Genomic DNA, 12,808 nt, shown 5'->3' with positions numbered 1-12,808 from the left:
CTCCCGTAGACTGTGTAGGAAACACATTTAGTTTGGTATGTCTGCAAGATGGCCTCGGTCTTCTCCTCAAATGTGAGGCAAAGCCAAACGGAAACACATTTGCCCTTGCAAGTTCCTCTTTCCTCTTAGAAACCAAGGGATGTCAGCACAAAAGAGAATCAAAGAGAAACCTCAGGTAAGAGAAAGTCCTTGTTCTAAGGAGCACACTGTTCCCCAGGGTGAACCTGCATGATATGGTCCTGTGGGGTCCTACCACCTTCACGTAAGATTTATTAACATTAACTGTATGGTTCAAGTCCTCCATTAAGTTAGCAAAGGCATTCAGCACGATCTGCAAACCCCTAGTAGTCTTAGCCATAGGGACAGCATCATCGGCATAGAGGAGCACCAGCAAACTCCGGGCCCCCACAAGTGAACAGTCTACCACTACATCAATCAAAGCCCGCTCCAATCTAATAATGTAAAGATTCCAAAGAAATAGGGTCAAAATGCAGCCCTGGGGAACACCTATTTTAATGGCAAAGGTGCAAGAACATTTCCGGTTGTTGTGTTCCGAAGGAAGTCTTTTAAAAAGAGAATGATGTCCCGGTCCACCTCCACTTACCCCATTATCTACCAGAGCTTATCCCTGTTAAACCCTATCAAACACTGAGGAAAGATCCATAAATCCCTGGTGTATTGACCTGGGGTGGCTACAGTATATTTGCTTAGTACCATATAAAGGGTCATGCACTGATCCTCTGTGGATCTCCCAGAGTGGAAGCTGTACTGCAACTCCGACAGCACAGCATTATCCAACCTCCTTCCCCCCCAACCTGTCCAGGTGCATGCGCCTTACAATCTTCACAACCAAAGCAAAAAGGGAGATAGGCCTACAACAGGACGGATTATCCAGATCCCCTTTTTTAAAGGCAGGTACAATAATAGAGGGACACCCATGATTGCTGAGGGCCTACGCTAACGGCTCATTTACCACCAAGGTTAGTTCAGGAGTCCAGACCTCAGTGCCACTAATGTACCAGTCTAGGGGGGATACTGTTAGTTCCTGGGGCCTTACACCTGGAGAGACCAATAATGCCCTTCCTGACTTCGACTGAGGGAAAAAAAAAAAACTTGGAGGAACCCAAAACACCCCCTCAGCAAAAACCATCATTTTGAAGGAGTCAAAAAGCGACCCAGCAGTCCTCTGTGATGTGAGCACTCACAGCGGTAGCCATGTCTGCGGCCAGGAAAGGACAGTTAACAAGGCCCAAAAATTTGGAACCACATTTCAATATAATGGCCACGGTCAGTTCCTTCCACACCTCTGCACTTAAGGCATTTTTACATCTCCTCAGCTCTTCTTGGTACTGTATATGACTTGCCTTCGCCTGAGTGGGGTCCTGATGCTTAGAGTTTAAAGCTCCCATGAGTTGCCTGCGAGCCACGCTGCAGCCCTTATCAAACCAATTTGGCCTGTCCCCCTATTCCCCGGACGCTGGGGCCTTCTGAAGACTTGAAGCATGCCACAAGATTTATTCGAAGGAGCCCAGGACCACTTGAGGCGACCTGCCCGGTCCTAGGCAAGTCCTAATCTCATCCCCACACAGCAAATATAGTGTCTTAAAAAAGGCGTTGGGACGTAGGCCTACAAACCGTCCAATCCCCTCCTGAACCTGCTCGGGCAAAAAGGCCCCCAATATGGACAAATACACAGGATTGTGTTCACTAAACGGGTTCATGGGTATATCACACTTGACAATACGTGGGAGAAAGGGAGCCGAAACAAGAATAAAATCTATAAAAGGGCCACTTCCTCTCCCACAAACAGTGGGATTAAGGTCCATCATAGCTAAGGTGGAGCTCCCCAGAGTGAAATTTAAGTTAGACCCACTCATCAGTGCATTAAAAAAAAGATCCCTGCAAGGAAGGGTCCAGATGAAGACCTGGCAGTAACATACAGTCTCGGCCACCCTCCCCCCCACTCCTGGAGGTCCCAACACAAGTGCAAATTAAAACCTCCAGCCATCATGAGATTGGCTGGAGATAAGGCTGGGGTGGACAACTTCCGTAGGCAGGCAGCCAAGGCATGGATGTTTTTTGCATCCCGAGGGTCGAGCCAGGCATTATAAAAGCTCAGCAAAATTAACTTGGTAGATCCCCTGGAGGAAAAGGACAAACCCTGGATAGTTGTGGTCACAGTAGGCAGACCCCGGATTCTGGAGGGTAAATCTATTACCACAGGTGAGGTCACAGGAAGGATCAGCCCAGTTGTCCGATAACATGTGGAGGCCCATGTGCATGCTGACTCCTGGGGACAGATCTTCCCACTACTGAAGTTGGCCAAAGAAAAAAATGCAAGGGGAGAGCCCTGATAGAAGTAGCAACGGGCCCCGCACTGAAACACCTAAGAGTAGCAAGTAAATGGTCAGTGATAAAGGGCTTAAAATTAACAATCACACAATCACCCTCCCCACACCTTTTACCATTACCGACCGAGAAAGCGTCAAGACCACATTGATCCACCTGCCAATCTGAGTTCCCATGTTCAAGTTCTGGTCAAGCCAGTGCAAAACTTTATTTTTTAGCTGTGGAAAACTTTCCTAGACCCCGGCTTCTGGGGAGGTACATTCCCCAGAACTACAGAGGGGGCTGCTTCTGGGTGCAAATTGGGGGTGGCAATATGGCAAGGTGTTGTCTCCCCTCCACCTACACTAGCAGCATCTTCCACCCTGGGGCTTAACACCAAACCCCGAGAACAAGTGAGCCCCCCTTCACCTCCGAACACCCTACGTAGCCCCTGTCCATCCTTACTGGCTGGCCTCCCCCTCCTCTTCATGTCCTCCAACAGTCCCAGAGACAGCAGCGGTGAGGACAGCGGACATCCTGCTCATCTCACTGTTGTCACAGCCCCTGTCACGGACAGGGACAGATCACCGATGACCTTAGAGGAGGGGATAGGTGGAATCAGGGCGAGGGAACAATCGCCAGAAGGGAATGCACAGGTGGACTGCTTACTCGCCATTAACTCAATAGGAGATAGCCGCTCCCCCATTGGGCTCCATTCAACCAAGTCCAGGGTGGCGATCGAGGTGGTGCAGAGGGAGCCCAATAGACTTTGCAACTCATCCTTCACCAAAGGAGGACTGCGTATTGATAACCATGGGACATTTGGATTTAACCCCTACCTCCTGTATCTTTTACTTGCCGCCCCTGTATCTTTAGTCAGAGCTATCACAACTGCCGGCTCTAATGGAATGTTAGTTATGCAAGGCCCCCGAACTGCAGGTGCCAGTTGCAGGGAGAGGGTCGAGGGCTCCTCATCTCCTATTTCCGGTTGTGAATCGCGCAGCAGAAATCCTTTATGGGAACCCTGGAGAAGAGGAGCTGGGGAGGAAAGAGATAAGTGACGTTCCGCCAATGTAGTTTCCTGGTCTAAAATGTTCACAGCGCGATAAGATGACGTCCATTGTGGTGTTAGGTTGAGTTGTGGGAATATGCGTTGGTATTCTGTGTCTACCCATAATTTGGCAATACAAAATTACATGACCTACATGTAACCTATACACCCCCTCCTTATCGGCAAATAATCGACCCGCCTACTCTCCTCTCAAAAAGAAGGTGGTCACCCCGTACAAAAGGTAAACAGTGCAAGCAGACAAGAAAGAACCAATTAATTTTCCCCTGTCTGGATCGCCCTCTAAAGTAAGGCCCGTACCCTTTGCTTTTATAACACAGACTAGTTGCTGGGAAAGATACTAATAAAGTCCCACCGTTCAAAAGCCCAGGAACCAATAGGGTGGGGTGGGTGGGGTGGGTGGGCCCAGCCCAGCCTCTTCTCCTCTCTGACAGGCACGGACGGGCCTAGGTGTTAACCGGGTACGACCCCGTGCATCCCGCACCATGGGCAAGAGGAAGGTGCTACATGCGCCTGGGGCTGGCTCTGCCCCCTGTACTCCCCAGTACGAAGCAGAGAGCTCCCCAGGACCGCATGACCCACCAGGAAGAGTGGTGTCCTGAGGCGTCCCACGCCGCAGGGAAGAGGAAGGCACTGTATGTGCTGGAGGCTGGTTCCGCCCCCTGCACTGCCCCGTCTAAAGCACCATGCTCCCTGGCACAGCGAGTGCCACCAGTGAGAGTAGTGTCCTGAGGCATCTATGTAACAAACTTGTGTGGTAGCATTTTAAATTTGGAGGGGTTACAAACAGCATGAGAGATGATGGCACAGAACGAAGAGATGGAAATCGATATAGATATCAATCACGGAACTTTATTTCATTCAATTACCTCTTCAAATTTTGACAATACCTTTTAACTTCCAATCACTGGGATGGCACTAGGGAGCAATACAGATTATGATAAAGTCTATGTGTACTTTTTCGAACAAGGGCACATACTGTATCAATTCGTTTAAGAGTAAGGTCCCACACAGATGGCGATTTATAAATGACACTTTAGTAACATGGCAATGCTAGTAGCGAGTTGCACCCAGAGAAGACATCACCCATTTTTTTTACTTCTTTATTTTCATGAATCAGAAACTATGCTTTAATGGCTGAGAGCCCAAAGACTCATAATTCCTCATGCCTCATTACAGATATCACCAAAGGGACAAACGAGAAACTGGGTAATAGTAACAGCTTGCTATTTAGAGCCTTACAAAATAGCTGAACAGCAGTAGCAAGTGGTGTACAGAAACAGGTTTTCCATTACTATGAGTGACAGGGTATTTTGTTGAAGCAGTGGATTTTAACTTTCCTACAGCGCCCCAAACTACTTTTGCTTTCTGTTTAACTAGTGTTTAATTTAGTACACTTCAGCGATTACAGCCTACAAAATACAAAGATCAGACACTCATACCTGCCACAGGAATCTGGCATGGGTGCAGAGATCGAGCAGGAAGAACTGGCCGATGATATGTGACTGTACCATCAAACTCTCCTCGCAATCGAATATCAAATATTACTGAAGTCTGCAGTATTGAAAGAACGAACAGCCAGAATTGTAGTTATTATTAAATGTGCATGTTCTTGCTATGCAAGTCAAAAATACAAACACAAATCACTCATTGAGGGACTCAATGACATTTCATCAGAGGCTAGATTGCACAGGATAGAGAATGAAATAATATCACCAAATGTCTGAACTAGAAGAAGGAACATACAGCTATAACAACCCACCCTTCCCCAAAATTTCTCCTGCCATGATATGCGAATGTCCCCTGATGGCAACAGGAATTTGCACCAGTGTTTTGTGCTCCTGTGGCATCCTGGATCACAGAAACGGACACAAACAAATGGGCAGCCCCTTCCGAAGTAATGATCTGGCAGGCACACGTTTTGTTCTCATGCAGTCTCAAGGTGACTTTTTCTCAATAGCATGGGCGTGTGGCACGATTCAAATTAATATATTGTCTTTACTCATGTGCCTGTGCCATATAACTGACACATTCAGGGAAAAGCAAGCTGCTGAGAGGTACACTGACTGCGCCATTAAGGACGTGGCACATAGTCAGTTGTCCTCAAAGGGTGCCTTTTCAGAGGCAGAATATGAAGGTCCCATGGTCCTCAAGGCACTGTCCCACCACCCCTTACAGGCAGATACAGTCCCAATACAGCCTAGTATGTGAAGATAACGGCCTCCTCTATAAATTAAGGCTGGTGTTTCCATCTTGAAAGACAGGTCAGGGGTTTGAAATCACTAGTCTGTCATTTGGCACACCCTATAAGAGTGTACCATGACACAGATTGGGACAGAACACCTGATAAAGTAGTAAGGTTCCTGCAGTTCACACGAGGTTAGGTACAACGCAAACCACTATTTCAACATCTTTCACTTCTTTGTTCCCTTAGATCACAGACACATGGTGGGTGGGAAACATCCTGAACGACTAGGTCTAAACCACTACTTGCCTGAACCACTACTGCTAAACAACTAAAAAGTCTCTACAACTAAGTACTGAACAACTACTGTCTAAACAACAATTGTGCCTGAATAACAATTGCCTGAACAACTAATTTTAAGGTAAGATTTTCTTTTTGGTTTTTATAATTTATTAGTTGTTTAGAATATATATATATATATATATATATATATATATATATATATATATATATTTAGTTGTTTAGCAGTAGTGGTTTAGGCTATAGTTGTTTAGGACCTAGTTGTTCTGTCACATATTCATGGTGGGTTGCTGATTGAATTGAATCAAGGCCTTCGGTTCTAATATTGGGTCTCCTAAATAATGAACCTGGCACATCATAAGCATGTATGCTCCACCACCATTAACAAAATAAATTCTTACAGTAATAGGAGGGGATATTACCACCATGATGGGGCCAGCGTTCAGGAGGATTTTTTCTGTTAACGTCCGTAAGGCTCCCAGGAGCTTGACAGTGGCTAAATGGACATGTTCGCTGGGGCTATGCAATATATGTAGAACATAGTGTCCCACTAGTGCACAATTTACATTCCAATGGCCACACACCAAGCATGGTCATGTATGGATGATTTTTTTCTCCCAACGGAAGACACCCATAAAGTACTAGGGGCTGACATCCTCCCCTTCAGGATCTCCGGCCAGATTTGATCTCTTTAGGATACTCAATTGCCCCAACCCATAGGCGGACAGGCAGACCGCTTGCACTCAAACCTTTGCTGGCTGGTGGGAGAAGAGTTTGCAACTTTCATCAGAGAGGAAAACGAAAATTACATTGATACAAACAGAGGCTAAGTGACCTATTGTTCCATATTGTGGGAGGCATACAAAGGAGTGATCCAGGGGTGTGCATGATCCTTTCTGTAAGGTAAAGAACAGGCAAAAGTGCAAAAATGCATGGTAAACCAAAACCTGCATCTGCTTAGGCAACAGGAAGTAGCCACCGACAAGCTACGTAGCAGGGATATATCACAGAATAAGTATGAGGCACTGCCTGAAGCATATGTACATTGGCTTCACATGCTTGGAGAAAGCATTTGATTCCCTGAGATTGGATTTCCTTTGACGTTTGTGACTAAAGTGCATCTTGTGTAGGATCTGTCACTCACTTCTTCACCTTTGATATTTACAGGCAAGGGAGCAGGTGAGTGGCAACAACATCTTGGCTTACCCATTCAAGCCTTCCCGAAGTGGAAGCCTGTTTGGAAGACAGAGGCTCATACGTTCTGGGTATCACACTCTTCTGTCCCAATATGAAGCCACCAGGACGAGGTGATTCTTGATCTTTTTCCGAAGTTGATCCAGGAAAGGGAGTGGCAGGAAGACATACAAAGGTCCCTAGTTTCATTCCAGCTGGAATGCGTCTCCTAATGAGTGTTCTAGTGGAAACTCCAATGTGCCAGACCCCTCCCTCCCCCCCACCCCCCCAAACCTCGTAGAGATGTGTCTCCACCAGGCACAGAAGTTATGCATTCATCCCCATTGTCAGCTCTGGGTGGAGGGGCAAGCGTGGCCTGTGGCTGGGCAAATTAGGATCAGTCTGCCACCACTGCAGATTTTAAGTAGTCTCTTCTGAGACCTGGATGGTGTCAGAAAGGTGGCCTTGATACTGGCCTGCTGGGATTTCAGGTTACACTGCAGTGCTCATGTGTGCCAGGTGACCTAGTTGATAAGGCAGACCGACAAGGCTAAGCGATCACAAAGCCCCGGAACTATCCTTGCCTGGATCCAGGATCAAGTCTGACACATCGGGATCCTAGCCAATATAACTGAACAGGTTGCTGCAAAGGTAGGGCATTTCCTTTCTGAATAATGTGCTAGACCCATCTGTCGGACATGAAGGACATTGGTCGAGCTTGGGCTGACCTTGGTTCAGGATTAGACAATCATAGACACCAGATCATCTCTGAACGTCTGGGTGGCTAGAATTGGTGTGGATTTCTTGGCTAGAATGGAAGTCGGTACCGGACTCAGCACAGATCCGATAATGGGTCCAGATGGGACAGACAGTTCTTGGGAGGGACCTGCTGGCAATAATCCAACGGGAAACCTCCAGAAGTTCTGTGGAGCCTGAAGTGCACCATACATAACTGGAAAATTTGCAGCATTGCCTCCTTGAAGGTCTCAATCTTCTGCAGAGGTTGATAACAGCCTGGGAAAGTATCAGGACCAACTGAGAAATCAGCTCAGTTACCAGTGGCTAGACTGACTGCAACTGACATCTTAACTAGCTCATTCCTGCGCTTTGGAGTCAAAATGGTGGAATGGGCTTGGGCCCGCTTGCTTTTTTTAAGCTTATGTTGGACTTTGTGTAACCAGAGGACATCCAGCACGTAGTGGAGAGGCTGCCAGGATGTCCCTGTGATCGGGATCAAGACCATGCCTGAGTCTTGGAGCAAAAGACAGATCTGCATGAAGGTCACAATTTCTTCTTGTGTGCGGTGACATACAACTTTGTCACCCAGTCCCAAAAGGTTCCGGGTGCATTTATCACAAGACCCTGAGTTGTGTCCAGAGCCCATGCACCAAAGGTGTGCCTTGCAATGGCCTGTGACAGACATCTGTTTTTTGCACTTATGGTACAGCTTCTTGCAGTCGTGGCCCAGCTTGAATTCTCTTGTTTTTGATGGGGACATTGCTCCTTAGCACACTGGAAAGAGTTCTGGAGTCATTGCACAAATCAACAAAGTCGGGTCGGGAAAAGGAACGGACTTCAGCGTGTCCAGGTAGATCTTATTTGTGGTTCTGCTCCATCACATTCCTAGCAGTATGGAGCCCATCCACACCACCTGGTGGCATGCATGAGGACTGTCTGGCACCAGGGGGATATTCGTAGGTGTGTAATCTCCAAAGTATCCATCAGGGAATTTCTTCTCCAAACACATACTTTTTAAATGGATTAAATACTGCGCTCATTTGAGGAGGAGAGGCCATTAAAACGGCATAGGTTTTAAGATACAGTAGAATTGAACTAAAAATTGATTTCATTAAATGAATGCATCAACAGGTAAAGACTAGTTACTGGCCACACATTACAAATAAGTTCAAGGGACACCAATGACTGGAAGAACTACAAGTTTAGAGCAGGACTCTACCATAGACGCCACAGTTTAATTATTTGTCTGTGGGAATATACGTGGTCCAGGAGGTCTAGATTTAGGCACAGTAGTTCATATTAAACGTAAAAACAATTGCAACAATTTGGAAATGTAAGAAAAACTGAATACTGTGTGGCTACGATACTCAGGTACCATGAGACATGCCTAACACCCTTAAGATTTGTGGCATCACAAAAGTACACAATTTTAACAATCCAAATGTGCTTATCATTACTTATTATTAGGCCCCCTAAAGAAACAAAAGGTTCTATCAGTTTGGTGAAGAGAATAAGTATTCAAATACAGATCTTGAATTCAATTTTATATTTATTACTAACAATTTTGTTTGATTTTCATTTGATAGAAATCTCCTTTATGTTAAATATGACAAACCTGCCACACAAACAATTGTTTTGTACCATAGGGGGCCATATCATGATGCCGGTTTCTGCCCTGCACCAATGCAGCTGGGGTATGCATACCTCTTTTTACGATGTTCAGCACATGAATTAATTTGAAAAATATTTAAGTTAATGCAGATTTTGCTGAAAGCATACCTCAGAAACAACAAGAGGCAATTACCACCCTAAAAGTTTTCAAGTGACTATATGCACAGAAAAGGCCAAAAAGAATTACTCAGCATCCCAGAGCACCGTAATCCAGTCCTAGGTTGCCTAATTTAGATAAACAGCACATGTACCTGTTCAAAGACATGCATACAAATTATCGTCTACTGCCAACGATCCACAACCTTGAAATGTTTGAAGAAGAATGCAATCCAGACTAACTGCTAGAAAGAGAGACAATATTCTGCAAGCAAATCATACCTCAGTGTCTTGATGATGAACTACCACCAGGTTATCCACCACATTCACCGCAAACTTCCCTGTCCGATTCAGCTTTAGTACGTGCATCTTTTTACAAGAACCTTCCCTATAGTGATAGTAACAGATCAGAGTAAATGCTAACATCAAACAATAATTTTTACATCCACTATTTTCAATGGAATGCTCGCAAAAGAGATTGAAAGAGTATCTAGTGCAATTCATAACATCATATGAAAAAGAATGGTACCAATTATGTCATCTTGTCATGGGGTAGATCCCCATGTGCAGAATTAGATGAAAAAGGAACTAACCATTAGGACCAGCAATATGGTAAGAAATAAAGTCTATTGAAACCAACAAGTTGCTTTTCTAGTGTCGTGCATCACATCAAAGTGACCTAGCGCCACCTAAGCGCTATATAAACAAGCAATGACAATTCTTGTTTGTTTAGTCATGGCTTTTGCAAAACTTTATTGTTTGGGAAGCTGCCGGGTGTTTATCATTTGAAAACAAAAAAACATTGAAAAAGGCAAAAATGGTTTTTGGTCTCAAAAAAGCACACACTGCTTTATTATGCTCTGGCACTGAAAGAAACTACTTTGTGTGTGGATGTGCTCCCTGTGAAAGGACGAGGCTTAACTTACAGTGAGGTCAGCCAATGGCTGACGTGGGGTGACATTCTGTTCCTTGATGCATGCTAGAGTGGGCTGAAGAAAAATGTGAATGATGGAACCATAGACAAATGAATGAAGTGTGGCTGAAAGCCCCTCTAAGAAAGTAACTATGTCATAGTCATACTTTTATTGAAATCAGACTGGCAGCCTATTGCCTTTGAGAAAGAAAGAAGGAAAAAAGCAAAGATGGAAAAAAAGAAAGAAAGGAGGAACGAAAGAAGGCAAGACAGAAGGAAAGAAAGAAGGCAGGCAAGAAGGAATGAAGGAAACACAGGAAGAGGAAATAAAAGCAGGAAAAAAAAAAAAAAAAAAATCAAGAAATAGAAGAAAAAGAAGAGAGAAAGAAGGAATAAAAGAAAGAAAGAAAAAAGGAAAGAAAAAAGGCGAGAATTGAGAAATTAAGGGAAGAAGGAATGAAAGCAAAAAAGAAGGAAAGGTGGGATGCAAGAAATAATGAAAGAAGGAATGAAAGCAAGAAAGGAAAGATGGGCCAAAAGAAAAAAAAGGACTGAAAGAATAAGGAAAGGAACAAAAAAGAAAAACAGAAAGAAAGACGGAATGAAAGAAAAAAGGAATGAAAGACTAAGAAAAAGGAGAAGGAATGAGAGGAAAAAAATCAAAGGAAAGGAACAAAATAAAGAAACATGGAAAGAAAGAAGGAATGAAAGAAAAAATGAAAGACTGAAAGAAAAAGGAATGAGTGGAAAAAATCAATAACGGAAAGAAGGAATGAAAGAAATAGGAAAGGAAAGATTGAAATGAGAAATTAAAGACAAGAAGGAATGAAAGAATGAGAAGAGAAAGAAAGAAGAAAAGGAATGAAAGAATGAAAAAGCGTGAATGAAAGAAAAGCAAGAAAGAAGGAAAAAGTAGCAGAGAAAGAAGTAAGAAGGAAAGAAAGAAAATAAGAAAGAAAAAGAAGGAAGTAAAATTAAGTGCTACAAATGCTGCAAATAAAACACAATAAAGGCTGGTTTTCTTCCTGGGTAAAGTTTATTAAAGAACTAAGGGTGAAATTGAGCCCAGAATAAACGTGTCCTGAAGAAATTTTTGATTATGAATTCACATGTATAATATTAAAGTTTTCGATAACTTAATACAGAACAGTTTCAAATGGACGCAATCTGTTATGCTGTGAAAATACCAGCAGTCAGATAAAGGACACTCCAAAAGGAGTTTACAACAGCACTGCCAGGAGACAGCAACTAATAAAAGTGTGGAATGTGGACTGTGCCTGCATGTGCCTTTAAAGCATCCTACTATCACATCAGACTCAACACAAAGGGAACATTAAAGTAATACATTAAATAACAAAAACACTGGCACAGAAAGGAACTATCTTGTGTGAAGACATGCTCCTTGTGAAACAGCAAAATGCAGTTGCCCAAAGTTACGTTATCCAGTGGCTGGAAGTGCTCTGACCCCCTTCCCCAAGCTGTCTGCTGTAGTGGCAAAATGTGAATGACACACCAGCAGACCAGTGCATGAAGAAAGCTAGCTGAAAGCCCCTTTAAATAAGTAAATTGTATATGTGTATGTATGTATGTGTGTATTGTCAGACCTAAAAATAAGAGAGGATGTCTACATTGGAAAATGCCACTTCATCTTGGTGAAAGCGTGAAAGGAGAAAATGTTCCACAACTTAATAGCTTGCAGCCAGTAATATGCATTGTGCTTCACCACACAACCAGTCCACCCCCCTCCAAGGCATTATCCGTCAAACCATCACAGTCCCTAGATTTTAATTCTGGTCTTTCCAACTGCTGACGATGACCCAATGATTTTTGGTTAGTGCTGGGAAAAGCAGTGAAACGAAAAAAACAAAGGGTACTGGATTGTCTACAAGGTCATGTTAGTTTACCTTTACGTACTGTGGCTCGCAGACCGCTGGGTTGTGTCTTATTGCAGAGCCAGCTGAGGCTTCGCCGTCCTAAACCCGGCACTCCCCACACCTCAAGAGGCAGAGGACACTCTAGCTTAGTCCCAGGTGCCTCTCTTCTTGAAGTGAATGTGTCAGTCGGTTTCAGACTTTTGCACTAGCAGGAGAACCCGAGGGGCTAAAGGCACTCAAATGAATCACTGGTCCAAGTAGGACCACCTACAAATTTGTACTTTATGGCTACGTCCACACTGTGTTCGGCAGTAACAACCGCTCAGAAAGAGCTACAAAGATAATTCATATAGTTCATAAATCAAATTGACTTCCCGAAGCCAGAACAAGAAGAAGCAGCAACTTGACCTCGATCAGTCTCCTCTTGAGGTTTAACTTCCTCATACTTGCTGGGCTGGGCT

At 44.2% G+C, this 12,808-nt stretch overlaps 1 protein-coding gene across 1 annotated transcript in view; it reads right to left on the bottom strand.

The window, feature by feature from the left end:
* The window catches only part of RMC1 (regulator of MON1-CCZ1), a 219,715-nt gene that overhangs the window by 107,716 nt on the left and 99,191 nt on the right, over nt 1-12,808 (bottom strand). Inside the window, exons 9-10 of the mRNA XM_069220023.1 lie at nt 9,843-9,948; nt 4,840-4,951 (exon numbers count right to left, since the gene is read on the bottom strand). Of these exons, the coding sequence (XP_069076124.1) occupies nt 4,840-4,951; nt 9,843-9,948 (218 nt within the window). The remainder of the gene's footprint in view (nt 1-4,839; nt 4,952-9,842; nt 9,949-12,808) is intronic.

The sequence above is a fragment of the Pleurodeles waltl genome, chromosome 2_2 (genome assembly GCF_031143425.1).
Source record: "Pleurodeles waltl isolate 20211129_DDA chromosome 2_2, aPleWal1.hap1.20221129, whole genome shotgun sequence".
NCBI classification, from domain to species: Eukaryota; Metazoa; Chordata; class Amphibia; order Caudata; family Salamandridae; genus Pleurodeles; species Pleurodeles waltl.
This window is presented reverse-complemented; position numbering and strand designations above follow the sequence as displayed.